This window comes from Trichosurus vulpecula, chromosome 5, assembly GCF_011100635.1.
Source record: "Trichosurus vulpecula isolate mTriVul1 chromosome 5, mTriVul1.pri, whole genome shotgun sequence".
Taxonomy (NCBI): Eukaryota; Metazoa; Chordata; class Mammalia; order Diprotodontia; family Phalangeridae; genus Trichosurus; species Trichosurus vulpecula.
The window spans coordinates 288,914,810-288,937,424 of NC_050577.1; the positions used below are offsets into that span (position 1 = coordinate 288,914,810).

The following is a 22,615-nucleotide window of genomic DNA, read 5'->3' on the forward strand; positions in this document are numbered from 1 at the left end:
GGAGAGATTCTTGTTTAGGTTTCAGTTGGAATGGATGACCTTTAAGATCTCTTGCCATTCAGACTCTGTTATCTGAGGATCTAGCTAAATTCTGACAAGAGCATTACCAAAATGTGGGCTACTAAAGGATTATTTTTATTTTGAACTCTAGCAACTCAAAGACCATCTACTAGGGCATAGAATTATAACTGTCACTGCAGGGAGTACCTAAACCAGCAAAATCAGAGATCTTTGAAATACTGAATTAAACATTTTTGGGTAACACCCAGCCCCCCTTTCACACATGGGACACTGGAAAGCTAGCCCATGTTCTATGGGTCATTCATTCAAAACCATTAACTCAAACTTCCCCTCCTCCCACTGACATGTTTATTTTTGCAAGGTCAGAGGACACATTTGTTCAAAGCAAATACCATTTAATTAACCATAGCAAATTAAGTGATGGAAAAGATCCCTTTTTGTATACATGGAGTGTGTTCAAACAGGTTGCCATACCACCACAGGAAGGGCATGCACATGGGCATCCCCCACTCCTCGGGGCACCTGGATCACTTAGGCATTTTACACCTCGGATGCAACACCACTATCACTCTCTCCTCAGATGGGCTTTGTATCTCCACCGGGCACTGACCTGCACCCTCCTCTTATCTGCTGGTCATCACCTACTTCCCCTCTTTTGGTCTGTCTGCTGCTTTCTGCTGCCTCAGCTAGCATACTACTCCATGGCTAAAGAAAGGGCTGAAGCTCTTTCAATGGAGAGTCTGGGGCTGTGAGTCACCATGCCCAGGCAGCCAGCCTGCAAAAGGCACAGGCTGATTAAGTCTGATTTCTTTTCTTTCTAATTTTCTGCAGACCCAAAGACATGGTTGTAGCCATCTATCTGACTTGTGGTTAGACAATTCCTCTTATTTGTTAAAGCCCAAATTATAAGTTTATGTCTCCAAATCCTATTTTAGGGACTCTAGCCAGCAAAATCCTACAGAAGCCATGCAGGGGCTGGGGTGGGGGAAGGGGAGAAGGGGGTGGGAAGGCAGCACAACTCTCATCTCAGCTCCCATCCTCTTCCCTAATTGGCATGAAAGTAAACCTAAGGGCAAAAAATGAAAGGGTAACTAAAACAGGGGCTGGATCTCATACAGTCTCAACTTTACTATGCATATATGCCAACAACAAAATCTCTAGTTGTTTATCATTCTAATACGCACAACAATGCTCTACTTTCTCTTCATTTAAATAAGTTGTATATGACATGCACAATTCAAATTTAATAAGATGTTCAGCTGGCATGGTAATTCCATTTGGAATTGAATTCCAGGTTCATAATGTTCCTAAAAAAGGCTTCAGACTGTTCACATTTGTAGGACTCTTTTTGCATTTAGAAATTTACATTTCATGATTGAATAGCTGTCTACAATGAGATGGCAGACTTTCAGTGTTACAGATAGTCAAGTCCCAAAACATTTATTAACATTAGAAGAACCAAGATTGTCAGTTGATTCAAGAATTTTTAATTTCTTAAAAATAATTTTAAAAAGGGTTGGGGGGAAGCTAGATGGAGCAGCGAATAGAGCACTGGCCCTGGAGTCAGGAGGACTTGAATTCAAATCTGACCTTAGGCACTTGACACTTGCTAGCTGTGTGACCCTGGGCAAGTCACTTAACCACAATCGCCTTGCCTTCCTCCCCCCCCCCCGCCACCGAAAATAATTTTACTGTTATTTACTATAATTTCTCCTATCTGTACAAATAAGTAGCTATTATAATTTTACTTTGAAACAAAATTTCATCCTGTTTTCTTTAGCATGTGCAAAAGTATGATGTCAATTGATGGTCCTTAGGAGTATTCTTAAATTCTGGTCCTTTTAAGTACATGCTGAGTGCCAGGAATTGTGCTAAATACTGGGGATACAAAGAAAAAAAATCTGCCTTCAAGGATTTAACAATCTAATGGAAAAGACAACATGCAAACACAGACAGAATATAGACAGACACCTATATATATAATATATATATACACACATATATATGTATATGTATATGATGAGGTCAGAGTTGGGAGAGCTTCTCTGTAGCCATTGGGAGCTGTATTGATGCAAAAGCGGTGGGCCTGAGATTTAGTAAGGAGCTAAATAAAGGCACTGATGTAGGGAAGGAACCAGACTTATATAGACAAAAAGCTATACAGCCTGTAGGATGATTTTAGGGTTTCTTATGGGGGTTGGAGATTTATGGATACGATAAGTCTTAAAGGGATAAGGACACAGGTAGAGGGGCAACCAATGACACAAGATAAGGGAGACCAGAAGATGACCCAGGGTGAGGCAGGGAGACCAGGAATTCCACTGTCCAGGATAAGGGGGAAGTTAATTGGTAACTCAAGAGAAAGGGGAAGAGACTCTAGGATGCCCTCAGGTTCAAGAGGGGCCTTGCAAGGTACTGAAAAAGCAACCCTTAATATTATTTTTAATCCTTAGGGATCCACATCACATAGGATAAACTGGAGGTGGTCTCGGGAAGGGCACTAGCATTGAGAAAGGCTTCTTGCAGAAAGTGGTATTTTAGCTGAGACTTAGAAGAAGCCCAGAGGCAGAGATGAGGGAGAGAGTTCCCAACATGGGAGATAAGGGGTGGAAATGAGTCGGGAGATGGAGAGTCACTGGATCACAGAGTACATGGAAGGGAGTTTGAGATAAAAGAACACAGGGAAGGTAAGAGGAAGCCAAGTCATGAGGAGCTTTAAAAACCAAACAGAGAATTTATTTTTGACTCTGGAGGACATAGTAAACTAGTTTACTAAATAGAAAGGTCATATGGTCAGACCTGCATTTTAGGAAGATTGTTTTGATAGGCAAGTGGAGTAGGGAGAGACTTGAGGCAAGAAAATCAACCAACAGGCAGCGGTCCAGGTGTGAGCTGATGAGGGCCTGTACCAAGAAAGGAAAAGAGGATGTATATGAGAGATGGCAAAAATGCATCGTCTACAAGAATTGACAACTTATTGGATTTGTGGAGTGAGAGAGAGAATGAGGAGTCAATGATGACACCTACATTTTGAGCCTGACTGACGGAGAGGAGTGGTGTCCTCGATGGTGACACAGAAATAAGGAAGCAGGGAGCATGATAATGAGTTCAGTTTCAGTTAAAGTCTCCTTGACTTTAAGATGCCTATAGGACAGCTAGTCTGAGATGTGTGATGGTCGGTGGGAGATGCACGAAGACATTTACACTAATCTTTGGTACTACATATCTCTGTTGTGGAGAAAAGGACTGCATACAATTTTATTTTACTTATTTTTAAAATTAATTTAATTTTATCTACAGTTTCAAATTCTCTCCTTCCTCTACTACCCTTACTATTGAGAAGGCTAGGAAAACAAAGGCCATTACAAATATGTATAGTCATGCAAAACAAATTCCTGCATTAGCCATATCAAAAAAAAATCAAGAAAAAAATGTTCAATTTTTACTCAGTCCCTCAATTCTCTGTCTAGAGGTGGGTGGTATGTTTCATCAGGAGTCCTTTGGAGTTGTGATCGGTCATTTTGTTGATCAGAGTTAACTTATGTTTAGAATATTGTTATATAAAATGTTTTTCTAGTTCTGCTCATCTTACTCTGTTCATATAAGTCTTCTCAGGTTTTTCTGAGTTATCCCCTTCATCATTTCTTACAGCACAATAGTATTCTATCATAATCATAACTTGTTTAGCAACTCCCCAACTGATGAGCACTCACTGAGTTTCCAATTCTTTATCATCATTAAAAGAGTTGCTGTAAATATTTCTGTACATGTAGGTCCTTTTCCTCTTTCTTTGCTCTCTTGGGGGTACAGGCCTAGTAGTGGCATTGCTGGGTCAGAGGGTATGGACAGTTTAATAGCTTTTTGGGGCATAATTCAAAATTTTTGTCTAGAATTGTTTGGACCAATTGTTGGTCCAATTTACATTACAGTTCCACTAATGGTGCATACCAGTTTTCCCACAGCCCCTCCAGCAATTGTCTTCCTTTTTCTGTTCTTATTCAATCTGATGGGTGTGGGGTGGTATAGGAGAGTTGTTTTAATTTGCATATTTCTAATTATTAGTGATTTAGAGCATTTTAAAAATATGGCTATTTATAGCTTTGATTTCTTCTTTGGAAAACATTCTGTTCATATCCATCCATGCATTGGGAAAAACAGCATTTAATTTTAAAAATCTGCCCTATGGAAGCATGAGTCAGAAGGCAGAAATGAGAACAGGGTAATTCAAAGCAATACCATGGATAAACATCTTTTGTAGCAAACTATGTTGCTGCAATTAGTCTGCCTCAAAGAATGTGAGCTTTTTAAAGACTTACTTCTCTAAAGAATAAAAAAGTAACTGTTTGACAGATCAATGGTAGAAATATAGTTTCTTTAGCATTCTTGACATGGAAGGGAACTCCTTTCCACAATAATTCCACAAATATTAAATATTTACTATGAAAGATGCTAAGAATGCTAAAAAGAAAAAACACCACAGTCCTCACCTCTGGTAAGGCGGGCTATGATGTGATATGCAAATAACCACGATATAAAGTAAGTAGAATGTGACAGGGAAAAAGGAAGGATATAAAGTGTTCTAGGAAGACTTGGGACCTTGGGTTCTAGAATTGGAAGTGGTCTTAGAGATCATGTGATGTAATCCCCTCATTTTACAGATGAGCAAAGTCAGATTTTCTGGCCCTGATATGGTACAAAAGAGGAGTGGCTAACACTTAAAAAAAAGGTTAATTATGTTATTGTTTTATTGAAGGTGTCAGTCAATAAACATTAAGCCCTTACTGTGTGCCAGGCACTGTGCTAATCACTGAGGTGGTAGTTATACCTTATAAGGGCATGATAGATTCAGAAATATTTCTGGGCTATATGTTAATTTCCTTCTATGCATTAGCCTTCAAATCACAACTGTTTTAGGGAGAACTGCTTTTCCTCAGGCAATCAAAAATAGCATAGCAAAGGGTAGATTCTCAAAGGCTTCTGGACTCCTTTACATTCTTAAAAATTACTGAGGACTTCCCCCTGCAAAGAGCTTTGTTTATGTGGGTGTATATCTGTAGCTGTTCATTCGTTTTCACAGTCACGTCTGACTCTTCAGGACCCTGTCTGGGGTTTTCTTGGCAAAGATATTGGAGTGGTTTGTCACTTCCTTCTCTAGCTCATTTTAGAGATGAGGAAACTGAGGCAAACAGGATTAAGTGATCTGCCCAGGGACGCATAGCTAGTAAATGTCTGAGGCTGTATTTGAACTCAGGTCCTCCTGATTCCAGGCCTGGTGCTTGAACCACTGTGCTACATAGCTGTAGAGCATCTATAGCTACTCTATTAGAACTTAAAACATTTTAGTACTACTTTGAAAATAGTAGGACCTCAAAGGGTGCCTTAAAGGGTTCTGAGGTCCCACTGGTGACCCCAGACCAGATTCTGAAAACCACTGGCCTAGGACTTCAAGGCAACATCTGACATCACCTAGTCTAAACTGTACTTGAGTGAGAATCTCCATTCTGCAACTCTTGAGCACATGGCTAGCCAACTTCTTCCTGAACACCTCCCATGATGAAGGGAGCTCCCTACACGCAGCCAGCTCATGTCTCTGAGACAGCTCTGATCATTACTAAGCTTTACTTGTACAAAGCCCAAATCTACCTGTCTGTAACCTCCTCCTATTACTTCTAGTTTTGCATAAGGCCTTTCTCACCAAGGTCAAGCCCTCTACCTGGACCTTTGATTCCATCCCATGTTATCTCCCTGGTAAATTGCCTTCAAAATCATCCCTTTCGGTCTCTAATCTTCAATCTCTTCGTGCCTTCCCTACAACCTACAAACAAGCCCAGTTCTTTACCCTATGCCTTTAAAACACTTCTTAAACTGCCAAATTCTTAGCAAAAATTGCATTAATTGTTTCTACTTTGCTTTCCTCTTAGTTTTCACAAGTCCTGGTAATCTGGCCTCTAACCCAACTGAAGCTACTCTCCCTAAAATTACCAGTGATGATCTGATTGCAAAATCCACTAGCTTGTTCTCAGTCCTCATCCTTGACCCTTCTGCAGAATCTGATACCGTTGACCACTGTCTTCTCCTGGACCTTCTCCTCTCCAGGTCTGCCTGACACTGCTCTCTTCTGCTTCTCCTCTACCTAAGTGCTCCTTCTCAGTCTCCTTAGCCAGCACACCCTCTGAGGATCTACTATAGGGTTCCATCCTTGTCTCTTTCTCTCTGCCCTCTCTGCTGGTAAACTCATCAGCTCCTACAGGTTCAATTATTGTCTCTAAACAGATGACATCTAAATTTGGATATCCAGTTTTGATCCACCTCCTAAGCACCAGTCTGTCATCATTGACTCCCCATGGCAGAGCCAACAAAACTTTGACTTCTGCAATGCCTTCCATTTTTGGTCTCTATTTCTATATCCCCCTATTTATAAGGATATGATTTTGCATTTACAAAGTTCTAAGAAATAAAAACCATTTCCTCATACCCTCTATGTTGTAGTCAAACTTACCTACATCCCCATATGACACCACATCTCCAACCTCCATGCCTTTGCATAGGCTGGCCCCTATTCCTTGGAATGCCCTCCTTCATTACTTCTGCCTCTTAGAACCCCTAGTTTCTTTCAAAGCTCAGTATTAATACCTCATCCAATTTGAGGCCCTTCCTTATCCCCCAAACTCTCAGTATCTTGCTGCTCAAGTTTCCTTATATTTACTTTGTATAAATTTTGTATCCACTTAAATGTGTTATATTGTTTCCCCTTACAGAAAAATACTTTTAGAAGGCAGGGCTGATTTTAATTTTGCCTTTTTATCCCCAGTACCCAGAGCAGTGCCTGGAATAGCAGGTGCCTAATAAATGCTTACTGAATGACTGATGGTCGTGATCCCCAAGTCTAGGAACTCTGTCAAAAGGAAACGTACATTAGTCTGCCTTGAATCATTTTTTAATATTCCTGGCAAGTCCTAGCAATCACTGCTCTCAGAATGCTTGCAAACTCTGTAATAATGTGTTTGGAAATTCTTCCAGGAATTAAAGCACGTTGACATGTTGAAGAATCCGCCTTCTTCCCCTTTTTGAAAATCCGACCATTTTGTCTGTCTCCAGGCTTGCAATACCTTTTGCCTTCTAATTAAGTTTTCCCAAAGATCAAACAAGAGGTTTGTAGAGAGCTTGGCACATGGTAGTTGTTTCATAAATGCTTACTTCCTTCCCTCTCCTTCCCCAGAGATCACTAATAGGACCTCAACAATTAAATCTATGATTTTTATTGCCCTAAGACAGAGTTCATTTCAGCCTGATAACAACAGTTCATTTAAAAGAAGCTAGGGGTTTTCCCAGCAGGTCTTCAATTCACTTTGAACAATTTTTGTCCTACACTCCTTAGTCTGCAGATCATACAATTTTTGTCCTACACTCCTCAGTCTGCAGATCATTTTCACTGAGAAAGAAGTTTGATAGGAGTTGAGTGGTTCTGCATTCTCATCATCCCTGTTCATCTGTCAAGTTCAAACAGCCTCTGCTATATTTATTTTTATTTTTTTGGCGAGACAATTGCCAAGGAAGGGTCACACAGCTAGTAAGTGGCAAGGGTCTGAGGCTGAATTTGAACTCAGGTTCTCCTGACTCTTGGGCCTGTGCTCTATCTACGCCATCTCCTACCTGCCCCCCACCCTTTTTTTGGTGAAGCAATCAGAGGTTAAGTGACTTGCCCAGGTGCTGTAACTTTAAAAAGCCCTTTTTTTGGATCTTATTCATCATAGCTTGGGATTCATGCCTGGGCACTCCTCTCTTTATCTAGAGCCCTAAAAAGGTATGGTCACTTTCTGATAACCTTTCTAACTGCGCCCCACCCCCTGCGCCCCCACCAAGCAACCAGATCCTATTTGCTTAAAAAGGACTCCAGAATTTAGTGACTTGCTCTGGGTACTCGGCTATTAAGTATTAGAGGCCACTTCAAACATCAATGGCTGTACCAGCTACAGCCTCAGCAAAGGGAAGTTTGGAGGGAGATAGACAAGCAGGACAGTTTTGGAACTTAACTGGGTTGAATCTGTTATATGCTTTCTTAAAAAAAAGCCATCTATAATTGAGATTGATGGTTTCATATTTGTTGTTCAGTAGTGTCTAACTCTTCAGGACTACATGGACCATGGGACAAAACCCATGGGATTTTCTTAGCAAAGATACTAGAGTGGTTTGCCGGTTCCTTCTCCAGTGGATTAAGGCAAACAGAGGTTAAATGACTTGCCCAGGGTCACACAACTAGTGAGTGTCCGAGGCTGGATTTGAACTTAGGTCTTCCTGACTCCAGGCCCAGCGCTGTAGCCACTGGGCCATCTAGCTGCCTTATGGTTTTGTATGCCATTGTCTTTTTCTATTCTGATTTGGATACAGTGATGCTCATGCTGGCCGAGTTTTAATTTTTAAAGGAAAAACAAGAAAAGAATGTGAGGCTCAGGAGACTGCCCTGCAGCAGGATCTGGGTCACATAGGATAGAAATAGGACTCCTGGGGCAGGGGAACTACCTTGCATGAAGACAATTCTGGGCTCTGAGTTCAAATGGAGGCATGCAGGCAGGGACCAGAACGGCCTGGAGAGTGCCCCTGGGAACATTTCCTGCCAGGCCATGGACCATCCTGGGCCTCAGCAGTTTTGCTCTGAGCACACCCAGATAGCTTTCCTGAGGCTGACTGATGCACCAGGTCACATCTTGTTGGCTGGCTCACCCTACCAAGTAAAGCTCCTGACCAGAGGTATGGAAGGTTTTGGATGATTCTACCAACCAACAAATCTCCCAACAGAGGAGAAAGGCCTCTCTCATGGAGTAGGTCTGCAGCTTCTGGACATTTACAATGGTACTCTAGGTGAGCTAGACACTTTGGTGGACAGATCAATGTGTATAAGGCCTGATGGGTCTGGTCTTGCATGAGTTCTCAAGAATCAAATTTGTGAATATCCTCCTAGGACTCAAACAGTATATCTGGAAAGGGATCCAGCTCAATGTCTGACCATGGTGGTCTCATATTCTTCGTGGGTCACAGCTGCCTTTCTTCCCTACTCTCCCCACTCACCTCATGCTACATTCCTAAATAACCCATGCAAATTGGAGGCAGATGTAGACAAAGTAGCCAAACAAAGTAGCTAAACAGACACCAACAAAGCCTCTTAGAGAGTCCAGGTGTGGCCAGAAGCAGTAGAGGACATGGATGGGTGACTCTAGTGAGCAGAACCAGTGACTAAGGAAAGTAAACCTTTACGAATCCAGGTGAGGGAACATAAGGACCAATTTATCCTTGATGCCACCTGATCTGCTATACCTCTAATGGTGCTTTGCGGGGAGAGGAACTGGGTGTTTGGCTCAGCACACCCAGAACGTTTCTTAGGACTTACAGCAAGCTGGATTCCACACTGACTGCTGCCAACAGACTTATAGAGGAGGCTGGCAAAGGGCCACATGCCAAGTTGCATCAGCAGAATTAGAGTGTTTACCATCCTGGATGAGGCAATAGAGGGGTATGAGCAACGTCAGCCCTTGTAAAGAATAGCACTGAGAAATGTAAAGCTGAGCTGTCTTGTCATTTCAAAAACTGTTAACTAAAAGGCTATGGTGGCTGCACATGAAGGATTTTAGGAGTAAGAGTGGATTTTCCTTGGCGGTAACTGAGACTGCCCATTATTGAAGGAGCTTGTGGTCACTGAGAGAGCCTGTGTAAGGCGACTCAAATCAGGGTGGGCTTGGGAAAGGCATGGCTGCTGGGGTTTCCCCAGAATTCCCTAGGTAGGCAGCGCCTCTTTCCTGGGACCTCTCATAAGGCAGCATGGGGAGTTGCCTGGGCATCTGTTTCTCTTTTCCCCAGGTGTCTTGTGTGATATGGCTTGGTACCTCTATACTGGCTGGGGGCGGTTTTTAGTATTAAGTCAAGCTGATACAGCTTGAGATAGCCTGGCTCTACATCCTACATCTCTAACAGCAATTGTATGAGACTCTGCCCTATCAATTTTGGGAGTGATCTGGGAACCCCAGATATAACATTGAGATAATAATGCTACCCTTGTAAAAATGCCAGCTTGTCTTCAATGCCATTGAGGCAAAAGTACTGTTCCTTTATAGACACTGGGACTATGTATTCAACTTTGTTCAAGGATCCACACGGTACATTGGAAAGCATGCTGGATTTGAGGTCAGAGGACCTATGTTCAAATTCTGACTTTGCTACTTAGTACCTGTGTTACCTTGAGCAAATCACTTCTGAGGCAGCAAGGAATGGTGGCTAGAGCATTGGACTTGGAAGAGCTGGACTGAAATTCCCCCTCGGACCCTGACCAGCTGTGTGATCCTGGGGTAAGTCACTTAATCTCTCTGGGGCTCAGTTCCCTCATCTGTAGAATGAGGATGTTGGATTCAAAGACATCTCAGATCCTTTCTACGGGCTCTAAAATCCGGGATCCTCATGATCCCCTTTAAATGTATTTATTCCCCGATCAGGTCCAAGAAAGAAGTACTGGAAGTTCTCCTGTAGAACAAGGTGCAGAAGAAGCTCATCTATCACTTCACCTCCCCTGCTGTACTCTTTATGAAGAGCAGTGAGAGAAAGGTCTGCCCTGGCTGGGGGAGTGGTCCTCAATGCCATGCTGACATAGGACTGGCACCCTGCCATTTATTCTTGATCTCTCCTTCCAGTTTAATCAGGCCATCCCTGTTCCCAAAGCAAAGATGGGGACGGGTGGTTGACAACTTTTCTTGTAGATCTGGGAAGAGGACAGGGTAGAAATGAACGGAAGATGACTTTTTAAACCTTTCAGAGATGGTCTGAGTATAAGGTCATGCCATTTGGATTGTGTAACAGAGTGCAGCAGTAACAATGGATTTCATTATTGAGCTGTGGCCTCCACATTGGTGGTAGTGTCACCCTCCGGAAAACGGTTTATGTTATACCTTCATTAGCTCCATCACAGGACCCGAGAATGCTTGGTTACTCCTCAAGGAAAGAATACAGCTCTAGATCTTCCTAGCCTACCTCTTACTGGATCTGAGTGCTCCATTTGTAAAACTGCTTTGTTCTACTCTGTTTACAAGCAGGTTAGGGCTCATCTCTCCTCCCTATCTCCTCTGATGCTACAGAAAACAGCAAAGTACCTTCAAATATCTCAGTAGTTATACCTCCCACCACCAGGATTACTGACTTAACCTTCTGCCCATTGCAAAGATCTGTAACTGTATAATCCATTCCTTTACCCCACAATCCCCTTCCATTCCAACTGCTTTTCACCCATAATTCTTCCCTTCACTTATTCCCTATAGCCCTACAGTTGGGGCAGAAGTTATTTGAAGGAGCTAGAGTCAATGTAGACTAATTTACATGCCCAGCCACTACTGGTAGGAGGACTAGAGGAATTCTTAGTCAAGGAAATCTGGACTCACAGATACAGGAGTCACTTATATTATTTGGTGAGGTAAGGAGGATACAGGTCCAAATAAAGGAACAACTTTACCATCTTTATGCCCTACAGTTGATGAAGGCTACTCTTCAAAGGTACACTACTAAGGCAGGGTCCCAAGGAAATCGCTTGCAGGAACAAATGGTGCCTGCCTCTACTCAGGTTCCATAAGCAATCATGGTGATGGAATTCTAGTGAGACCCCACCCCCACCCCCCCATCCATGGCAGAGCTGAAAGCCAACCAGTGCTCAGAAGGCTGGTGCATATACAAATGATATCACTTTATTTCACACAAATCCTTACTTGTTACTGACAATGCTGGCATCCTGAATCCAGGAGCTCATTTCTCAGTAAATCTGCCCGTCTCTGGCCTTTTTTTGCTGCTCAACTTATCTGTGTGGTTTTTTTTTTAAGAGTTGAAAAATAACATCCAAAACAATTTCCACAGGGGCAGCTAGGTGGCACAGTGAGTAGAGCACCAGCCCTGGAGTCAGGAGGACCCGAGTTCAATCCAGCCTCAGACACTTGACACACTTAATAGCTGTGTGACCTTGGGCAAGTCACTTAACCCCAATTGCCCTGCCTTCTCCCCCTCCAAAAAAAAAAACCCAAACCAAAACCATTTCCACAAAGAATGGAGAGGATTGCATGGAAACCACTTATATCTATTATGTACAGCTTGATTTTTTTACATATGTATTAAACTCAGCAGTTTAGTTTCAAAGCAGTCCTGATTGCCTGTTTCCCTCTAAACCTACTTCAACTCTCATCTGTGCATTTTAAAGTATTTCATGTATGCCCTTTTATTCATTCATTCATTTTGGAATTGCTGTCACTAGCCTCTCACCTTCTCCTTCCGAAGTTAGGAAATAAAAAAGTCCCTTGTCACAAGCTATCATACAAACGTAAAACAAATTCACACATTGGCCATCTCTGGAAACATATGCCTCATGCAGCTCCTTCAGAGTCTGTCAGCTCTCCGTCAAGAGGTGGGGAGCACACTCTTATCATCCATCTTTTGGATCGTGGTCAATAATTGTACTGATTAGAGCTCTTATTAGAAAGTCACTGTATACATTTTTCTCCTGGTTCTGCTTACTTCACATGCTGGATCCATTCACCCCAGGTTCCTCAGAATGTCTCCCTTTCATGGTTCCTTATGGCACATTCCATTCTACTCCCATGTGACTGTATGGGCAGCCTTTTAGTTTCCAATTCTTTGCCACAAAAGTGCTATGAATATTTTTGTACATACTAACACCAGGTAACATTTATATAGTGCTTACTACATGATAGGCCCTGTGCTAAGCACTCTAAATGATCTCATTTGGCCCTCACAACAGCACTAGGAGGTAGGTGCTATTATTAAGCACATTTTACAGGTAAGGAAATTGAGGCAAAAAGAGGTTACATGACTTGCCCAAGTTCACACAGCTATCTGTCCACTGTGGCATCTCTCTGCTCCATGGAGATCCTTTCCTTTTTATATATGCCCAGTCTAGGTCACAAGGGATGCATGATTTTGAGGGGGGAGTCAGTTCCAAATTAGGAGAAACAGATGTCCCTGGCAACTCCAGACTGCTTTCCAGAATGGCTGCACCACTTCCCAGAACTCCACCAAGAGTGCAACTGGTCTCATACCTGTGCCTCATCTCTTACCACTCCAGTCCATCCTATACACTGCTGCCAGAGTGAAGGGACTGTGTCCCCATCCTACTCCCTATTGCCTCCAATACTAACTCCTCAGTCTAGTTTTTAAAGCCTTTCACATCTTGACCCTAACTTGCTAGTCTCAGTGGACATTATCCTGACTCCTACACTTTAGCCAAACTGGTCTTTCTCTCTGTCCCTCCTTTGGGTTGGTTCATCTATCATCTGATCCTCCCGAATGTATTTTTTCCTTTTCCTTCAAGCACCATCTTCTGCATGAAACCTGTCCTGATCCTTCCCAGCTGTTAGTGCCTTCCCTTCCAAACTTCTTTGTATGCCATTTTTATTTATTCAATTTCAAGTTATTTTGTATATACTTACATACAGACTTGCTTTTCTACCCCTTAGAAGGTAAGCTCCTTGTGGTAAGGATTGCTTTATTCTTTGCACTTGCCTAGCTCAATTCCTGCCAGAAGAGTTGATGCTTCTTAAATGCTTACTGATTGACTGGTGTGCCTGTATTCCCACAGCCCCTCCAACATTTGTCATTTTCTGTTTTCATCACTTTTGCCAATCTGGAAGCGTAAGGTAGAACCTGGGTTATTTGATTTTGCATTTCTCTTAGCATTACTGATTTGAAACATTTTTCTTATGATTATTGATTTTGTCTCCTCTTCCTTTTGTTTCTCCTTCTCCCCCTCCCTCCCTGTCTCTTCATGGCCTCTGACCATTTATCTATTGGGAAAAGGCCCTTGTTCTCATATATTTGAATGAATTCCCTAGATATCTGGGATATCAGACCTTGAGCAGAGAAATTTCCTGCAAAGATTTCCCCCCAGTTAATTGATTCTCTCCTAATTTTAGCTGCATGATTTTATTTGTGCAAAAGTTTTTTTTAAATTTTATATACTCAAAATTGTTCATTTAGCATCCTGTGATCTTCCCTATCTCATTTCTTCAAGCTCTCTTTTACTATCTGTAGTTGCAAAAGGTTATCTTCTTCCCTCCTCCAACTTTTTTGATTTTTTTTTTAAATACCTAGGTCATGGTGTGAAATGCTGACCTAACCCTAATTTCTGCGAGCAGTTTTTGTCAAACAGTGACTCTTCATCCCAATAGTTGGATTCCTGGTTCTTGATCTTGGCCCATTCGAACCATTTTCCTGCCCATACCTACAAAGATACTTGTCAGGAAAAGCTAAGCCATTTTCATCACCAAATCTCCAACACCGGGAAGAAACTGAAAATAACTACAGTATGTTCATTAGTGTAAAGTCTGGAGTACTAAAATATTTTATTCTACTTCAGCTAAGTAACTTTATACTAATCAAAGGTGAGAAATTATATTTTTTTCACAAGTTTCTGTTTTGTGCACATATGCAAGAAAGACATGTTTCAACCAAGATTCAAGGCCCCTTCAAAAAATGACAAACTTGTGTAAACATGCTCTTCCACATATAAAACAGGCATTAATGACGAATTTCTTAGGACCGGTGCCAACAATTCATGAGTCACAGACAAGATACAGGATTTAGTGAAGGGTGGACCTATTAAAAACTAATTTTTTTTTTTAAAAAGTATGGTTTCTAGTTCAAGGAAAACCTAGGCATCCAATCCCCTTCCTTCCTCAGGGTGATGAGTCATTCACCCTCGGAGTACTCCCTTTCCTCCACACCTGAAAACAAGCTTTTAAAATTTAAAAGCACACGAAATTGCATGGATATATGGAAGTACCAACTATTTCCCCACCAACTCACTCTTCTCTCTCTCCTCGAAATCAATAGGTAGCAGCAATCCAACTGAAGTTGGACAGGATTTCCTTAGCTGAAGAAAGGGAGGCAGGACATGCTCGATAGGAAGACTGATGTGTGCACGACAAAGAGAAGGATAACACAAAACCTTAAGATGACGGAAGGCCTTTAATGACAAACCCAGCTTGGCATTTATACTGTGTGCAACATGAAATCATGGGGCTACGTGGTGGGCTGTTGGGTATAAGAATGATGAGAAGTAAAGCACTGGTTTGGAATTAACAATCTATGTTCAGCATTTGGCAGAGACGAAGAAAGCCTGTGCAAGGTAGAATTAAAACAGCTGTATGTAATGAGTTAAAGCAATTGGGAAGGTAAAAGTCATTTCCAATGTTGATGGAAATCAATGCTCTGAAAAAGCTGAGCTAAAATCTTTAACTTTAATGGACTTGTGTTCTCATCCATGCAGGTACTCTTCCCACTTCCTGACAGTGATTGTCACCTAGCCACATCTTCTAATCCTTTGTGGTCATGGTTCACATTCTCCCCAAAATCTTCCATTGGCAATCTATTCAACACATGCGCCAGGTCAGGGTTTGAACATTTCTTGGAAAACAGTGGAGCACTTGAGCTCTCTGTGAAACCCAGATTTTTACTTGGTGAATTGCATACTTCACCTGGTTCTACTCAGAGAGAGGTCAAAACTGATGTTGTTTAGTTTTTTCAGTCTCTTCCTGATCTAATGTGTTACCCTCCCCAAATGTTCCAAGTCTTCGACATGACAAATGTGACTTAATGTGCATATTAATTTATATATAGGCATACATAAATTAACATTTGCCATACTGAAGGCTCACAACTTCATACATACACCGTGATAAGTGGAATTTTATGGTACAAAATGCAAGGAGTATCCCTCAAAGCACTTTACCTTGGCTACTTCAAGTGAGATTTTACTGATTTGGAAAAAAATAAACTCCCATGATAGGGAGATAGAACAAGCACCATCTGAAGTGAGTACCGGTGTCTCCATGAGTAGTTAGGGTTCTGGGGAAATATTTTTTTACAGGTATACTATATCATTCCAGGCCTTTTTCTGCTCTAGAACTATTCACACACGTTTACTGAGGACTATTTGGCAAAGGAAATCAAAGGGCAATTACTTTACAAAATGGCATACAATTAACTCCGAGTCATGCCTCTGGGCATTTCTCCCCTTCTCTGGGAAGCATTTCATCCTGGGCAGTGTACACTGGGGGCCTTACTTAGAAAGGTATCTCTAACTCCTCGACCCAGAAAATACTGAGGATAAATTCCCGTGCAACGTGTCCTCCCACTCACTCGACTTTTAGGCAGCTGATGCAATTCCGAGGCACCGAGCGACAGCTGCTTTTACTGTACCTCTTACTGTTATAACAGTGGTTCAACTTGGCCAAGTCTTCAGTCCGTGATAATCCTGGAAACCCAAGTGCCTGCTGTAGCTGCTAAATCGGGCCAGCCTCTGCGAGGCATTACACAGATTTCGGGGGCATTTATCTTCCAAGCCTCCTGCAGCTAAGTCTCTCTGTCGCCAGTACCCGGGAGAAGGACCATAGTAGGTATGGCGCTGGAAGGGACCTCAAAGGTTAAGTCCACAACCCATCTTCCCTAATTTTTACCAATGAGCGAACTGAGACGCAGAGAGAACAAGCTGATGGCCCAGGGTCACGCTGCCCTGCACCGTCCACTCATTCATGATGCCGTCCAAGGATTTAATCCTTACAACAAAAGGGTTAAAGGCAGCAGCTGATCCCTTGGAGAAGGGACCCGCAGCTCCCTTTCACCGCCACGCAAACCCGCCTCGAGATGCTCTGCTAGCTAGTCCGATGCTCCCTTTCCCTTCTATTAAGAGACAAAGGACACCTCCCCTTCTCGCAGGCTGACCATATTCACCCAACGCTTCCCTTCGCTCCCAGCCAGCAGGTCTCCCTTCCTAGACCACGCTTTTCCCCACTTTTAGGACAACTTGAGGGTGCCCCTCGCCGCGGCCCGGACGGAGCCCGCAGGCCAAGTTGGCATGGAGCGCTGTCCCCACTCACCCGGGCGGTGGAGAACCGCCTTAGGAGCTGGCCGCTTCGCCACAGCATCTCGCACGGTTAGCAGGAACGTGTAGAGTGGAGCCAGGTCCCCAGGGCAGCGGAGCCTTACCACTCGCCGGCCAGCCCAGCAGAGAGCAGGGCACGCCCCCCTCCAGCTGGCAGAGGCGCAGCCCGTCTCACGCAAAGCCCCTAACCCCGCCCACCGCCTTTTCAAGGCCCCAGCTCGGCGAGCGCGCGCCTCCCGGGTGCGAGCGACACGTCGGCGCGGCCCTGAGTGTCCACGCGCCCCAAGCCGGGGCATCCTCTGCGCTCTCGGGGGTGGTAATGCACCTGGCGTTCAAGGGCCAGAACGTGGGCGGCGCTCTGACTCATGCTAAGTGATGATGGAGGAGCACAGAAGCCACCCCCAGGAATGTGGGAGAATTGGGCTTCCTTCCATCCTAACCCTCCCTCCTCTCTGCTAAGCACGCAGGGTCTTCCATCACCGCAGAATAAGGCATTCATCTCACCATCAGTTCTCAACAAACCATATATGGTAACATCCATCCACTAAACAAACTTAGTTTGGTTTGGCTTTGGGACAACCGTGGGTTAATGGATGTTCACAGAGTACCTAGCATGTGGGAGATCTGTGCTAATAGTCTACAAAGATAGCTAAAACTTGGCGGAGACCACAAGGAGCTTCCAATGTAGCCAGAGACATAAGAGTTACGCAAACAATAATGTATGGCAGAATGTGCCAGGAGAGGTATGGGGGGAATGTTAGGAATGTACAAAAGTCTTCTTTTGGGGGAATGAAGGAAGGCTTTATGGAGAGCTGCCAACTGAGCAAGGCCTTGAAGGATGGGATTTTTGACAGGCAGACAACTGCATAATAACTTTAAAGTCAAAATCAATTAAAATCTCTTTTGGGGCTTTGGGTCCTATTTCAAAACAGAAATAATATCGTAGGATACATTCATACTGCTTTTGTACAGCCTTTAATCAAGAGCGGTGCCTAGTGAAGAAATAAGAGGAAAGAGAAGCCCTTTCTCTACTGCAGGCGTGAATAAAACAAAATAACCTTCCAATGTTAGGTTTGTCCATTTTTAAAGGAAAAGTAGGAATATTTTTATCAATAAAACATTTAGAAAAAAGGATCTCTCCCTTCTACCTCCTTCCTACTAAAAAAAAGAGAAACAAAATCCCTTTAAACAAATATTCAGTCAAGCAAAGTAAAATAAATTCCATCATTGGTCTGTCAAAAAAAAGTTCCATTTTGTACCCTGAGTCCCCCTCTTTCTCAGGAGGTAGATATCATGTTTCTTCATTGGTCCTCTGGAATGATGAGTAGTCGTTGCATTAATCAGAATTCTTAAGTCTTTCAAAGTTATCATACAAATTGTTCTGCTGGTTTACTGTATCAGTTCATACAAGTCTTCTCAGGGTTCTCTAAAATTGTTGCTTTCATCATTTCTTAGGGCACAATAGTATTCCATTGCATTCATATACCAAAATTTGTTTAGCCATTCTCCATTTGATATTTATTTTCCTGTTTTTTCCTTCTTTTCATACTACTAAAAGGGCTGCTATAAATATTTTTGTACATATGGGTCTTTTTCCTCTTTCTTTGATCTCTTTGGGGTATCAACCTTGAATAGTGGTATCAAAGACCAATTGGAAGCAACAATGGATTAGTGTACCTGATTTGCCATAGCCCCTCCATTGTTATTTTCCTTTTTCTGTCAATTTGGCCAATCTGATGGGTGTGAGGAAGAACCTCAGAGTTGCTTTAATTTGCCAATAGAACATTTAAAATGGAAAAAAATACATTTAAAAACAATAAATTTGAGACTCTCTACACATTTATTTAACCTCTTTAGGCCTCAGTTTCTTTATCTGTAAAATCAGGGACAGCTAGATGACCTCTAAGGTACCTTCCAGGCCTAAAATCCATAATTCTATAAAATTTAGGGTATTTCAAAACTTTGTCTGCAAATATAAACTGTTGCAGGTGAAAATCATTCAACAACTATAGTCACTCAGGAAGCAGCAAGATGTATTAAACAGAACAATTAACTTCAAGTTAGGACTTAGGGTTGAATTCTACCTCCGACATTCATCATCAGTGTGATTACGGGCAAGACATTGAATTTCTCAGAACCTCAGTTTCGTCAGCTGTCAAATTGCACTGCCTTAAGAGGGTTATTGGGAGGGAAGTGCTTTGCAAATTTTAAGTGTTATACATTTATGATTTATAATTATCTCATACACCTATAAATTAGTTTATGTGGAGCCCGTTACAGCAAGAGTAATACCTTACATATGTATAGCACTTTCCAATTTACAATATTCTTTTACCTACTTAATTTCATTTGGTCCTTACAAGACTTGTGATTTTCCTTACTTTATGGATCAGTGAACAAGCTAGTTTAGGAAGTCAACTGTGTAATGCAGCCTAAATACATTCTCTACACGTTCTGTGAGTTGTAGAACTCTGTGTCAGAGTTGCAAGGGATGTTAGAAATCATCTATTCATGCTTCCTGTCCCAATGCCCAAACCCTTTCTACAAAATCGAAGATAGGTGACCTTCCAGCTTCTACTTAACCAGGGGTGGGGAACCTGTGGCCTTTAGGCCATATCTTCTACGTCCTTGGGTGTGGCTTTTTGACCGAGTCCAAGTTTTACAGGACAAATCCTTTTGTTAAGGGGAGTTGGTCTGCGAAGTTTGGATTCGGTGAAAGGGCTGCACTTGAGGACCTAGGGGGCCACCAGGCGGCAGGTTCCCCACCCCTGAAACACTTCCAGTGATGGGGAATCCACTGCTTTTTGAGGCTTCTCTTCTTTCATTGTCAACTCTAGTTTTAAAAAATCATTTCGAATATGGAGTCAAAATGTCTCCCTGTAACATTTCTTCATTTGTTTTACCTCTGGAACAACAAAGTAGTCTCATTACAAGATTTTAAATATTTGAAGATAGCTATTGTGTCTCTTCTCCTACCCATTCCCCATCACTTCCCCTGCCCCTCCCCCCAATTTTCTCTTCTTCCAGCTAAATGTCACTTCTTCTTCAAGCCAAATACTTTGAAAGAATTGCAGAATTTTAGAGTTGGAAGGTACCTCAGTCGTGATCTAGTCCACCATACCCCTGAAAAAGATCCCTCTCTACAACATCCTACAAATAACTATTTGGCCTTTTCTTAAGACCTCCAGTGAAGGGGAACCCACTATCTCTGCAGGCAGCCCAGTCTCCTTTTAAATATCTATAATTGTTAGGAAGTTTTTCTTTTTTGATGTTTGGTCATGTCAGTTGTGTCTTTGTGACCCTTTTTAGGGTTTTCTTGGCAAAGACATTGGAGTGGTTTGCCATTTCCTTTTCCAGCTCATTTTACAGATGAGGAAACTGAGGCAAACAGGGTTAAGTGACCTGTCCAGGATCACATAGTTAATAAAGGCCTGAGGCTGGATTTTTCTGACCCGAGGCCCTTCCCTCCATCTACTGTGCCAACCAAGCCTTAATATACCTGTTTGCAACTTTCACCCAGTTCTCTTGGTTCTGCGCTCTGGGGTCAAGCAGAACAATTCCAATTCCTCTTCTACATAACAATCCTTCAGACACTTAAAGAGAGTTATTGAGTCATGCCTGGAACCTCCTCTGGTCCAGGCTAAACATACCCAGTTCCTTCTGCCAATCCTCATCTGAACCTTCACTGTCCTGGCTGCCCTCCTCTGGACACTTTCCATATCATCAATGTCCCTTCTGGAAACTGGAGTCTCATTAAAACAGTATTTACTATAGTGTAGGATTTGGTAGAAGGTTGGCCTGCTTTCCTTCTAAGAATTTCATGTGTAATACAGTTCTCTGGCATGATTCCCAAATGCCAATGAATTTATTAAGCATTCTTAATCAGTGACATGGTTCCTATCCATCATGAACTTGCAACATAATTCAGGAGGAACATAAACACAATTCAAATGAAAGGGAAGGTAAAAATTTTTTTAATTTAATCTTTTTAATTGTCAAGCATTTATTTTTCCTCCCTTTCGCTACCCTATCCTGCTTTTTTAAAATGACAATTCTTGTAACAAATAAGCAAAATCAAGTTGACAAATTCCTCCATTGGCCATGTCCAAACATGTGTGTCTCATTCTACAGACTGAGTCCCTTACCTTTCTTTTAGGAGGTAGAGAGCATGCTTTGTCATCAGTCCTCTGGTCCTGGCTGGTCATTGCATTCATTAGATAAGTATTTCAAAGTTGCTTTGTCTTTGCACTGTTGTTATTATCATATGTTTTTCTATTGTTTCTGCTCTTTCTACTCTGTAAACTCATAGGAGTATTTCCAGCTTTTTCTGAAACTGTCACTTTCATCATTTCTTGGGACGTACTAACATTCCAATACATTCATAATTTGTTCAGCTATTCCTAACATAATGGGCACCCCCTTACTTTCCAGTTTTTGCCACTATAAATATTTTTTACCATATGGGCCCTTTTGAAGGGAAAGACTTTCAAACTTTTGTTTATGTGTCACAACAGGGCATAGTGGATGGAGGACCCTAGTCAGAAAGACTTAGCATAACTTCCGTCTCTGACAATATGTGGAACATAGGTAAAATACAATCTCTGAGGTGGCTTAAGAGGAGGAAGATATTTGAGAACCAAAATATAACTGATTGGAAAATGTGACTTGCGTAGACCGAAAAAGGCAGTATTATCTTTTAATACTTCAAGTGATCAATGATTTCATTGGTGTGCCCAATTCCTCCATTGATAGCAGATGTCTTGCAATGTCTTAGTAGATAATCCCGAGTTGCTAAAAGTTCATCACTTGGTGGTCAACTTTCTGGCGATGATGCTTCTAGGGGCTAGTCCTTGGACACCAGAGATACCATCTGTTGCCGGTTGTAACTGACACCTTTCCTAATGGTGGGACATGCTGGGGCTTATGCTCTGTTGGTGTTGAGAATCTAGAGTCATCTCCATACCACCATAAGCTATTGGAATCGACCTTTTGAGAAGATGATAGTCACAGATAACTAATGAATTCTGACTGGCTGTGGCATTTGACCTAGACACAGAGTATCTAGGGCACAGTAGTGATGGAATGTAAACTCTTTGAGGGGAGGTACAGCTTCACATCTGTCTTTGTACTTTCGGTGCTTGGCATACAATAAATACTTGTTGATTGATTGCTTTGGAATAGCCAGCTTATGGAAAATAAGGCTGCACTAGAGGTCACGATGCAGTACTAAAATCTCTTCTCACTTGTGTACTGAATTTATTCCATGGAGAACCTGTTAGGTGGACACTCATATTCCTAGTAATCAATATGATAGAGAAAAAAATCACCAAGTGAAACTCATGATCATGAAGTAAATAAAGACTGTATTCCCTATAGGAATGGCTTTGATAACATTGCTCAACACTTTATTTGCCCGCAATTTGTGTTTTCAAGCTTCATTTCATTTTTTGTCAGCTAGAGCTTCCTATAAAAAATTTATTGGTGGAGACTTTGTCCCTTTCTACCTAAAATTCCATACTAGTCAATATTGTGGTAAGAGTATTTGAACAACTTTACATTTGTGATATTTTGTCATAGTGTTATTAGAACTAGAATATGTCAACCATCAGAGTTTGGTCTAAGAAAGACAAACAAGATTAGGTTGTATCAGTGTTTATTTCTCTCAAAGTAGGCAGC

The 22,615-nt window shown here is 42.1% G+C and overlaps 1 protein-coding gene across 1 annotated transcript in view; it reads right to left on the minus strand.

Annotated features, from left to right (window-relative positions):
• ALDH1L2 (aldehyde dehydrogenase 1 family member L2) overlaps positions 1 to 16,591 on the minus strand; it is a 59,749-nt gene extending 43,158 nt beyond the window's left edge. Inside the window, exons 1-2 of the mRNA XM_036760803.1 lie at positions 16,515 to 16,591; positions 9,407 to 9,509 (exon numbers count right to left, since the gene is read on the minus strand). Coding sequence (XP_036616698.1) covers positions 9,407 to 9,509; positions 16,515 to 16,591 — 180 coding nt within the window. The remainder of the gene's footprint in view (positions 1 to 9,406; positions 9,510 to 16,514) is intronic.
• Between the last annotated feature and the right edge of the window lie 6,024 nt (positions 16,592 to 22,615).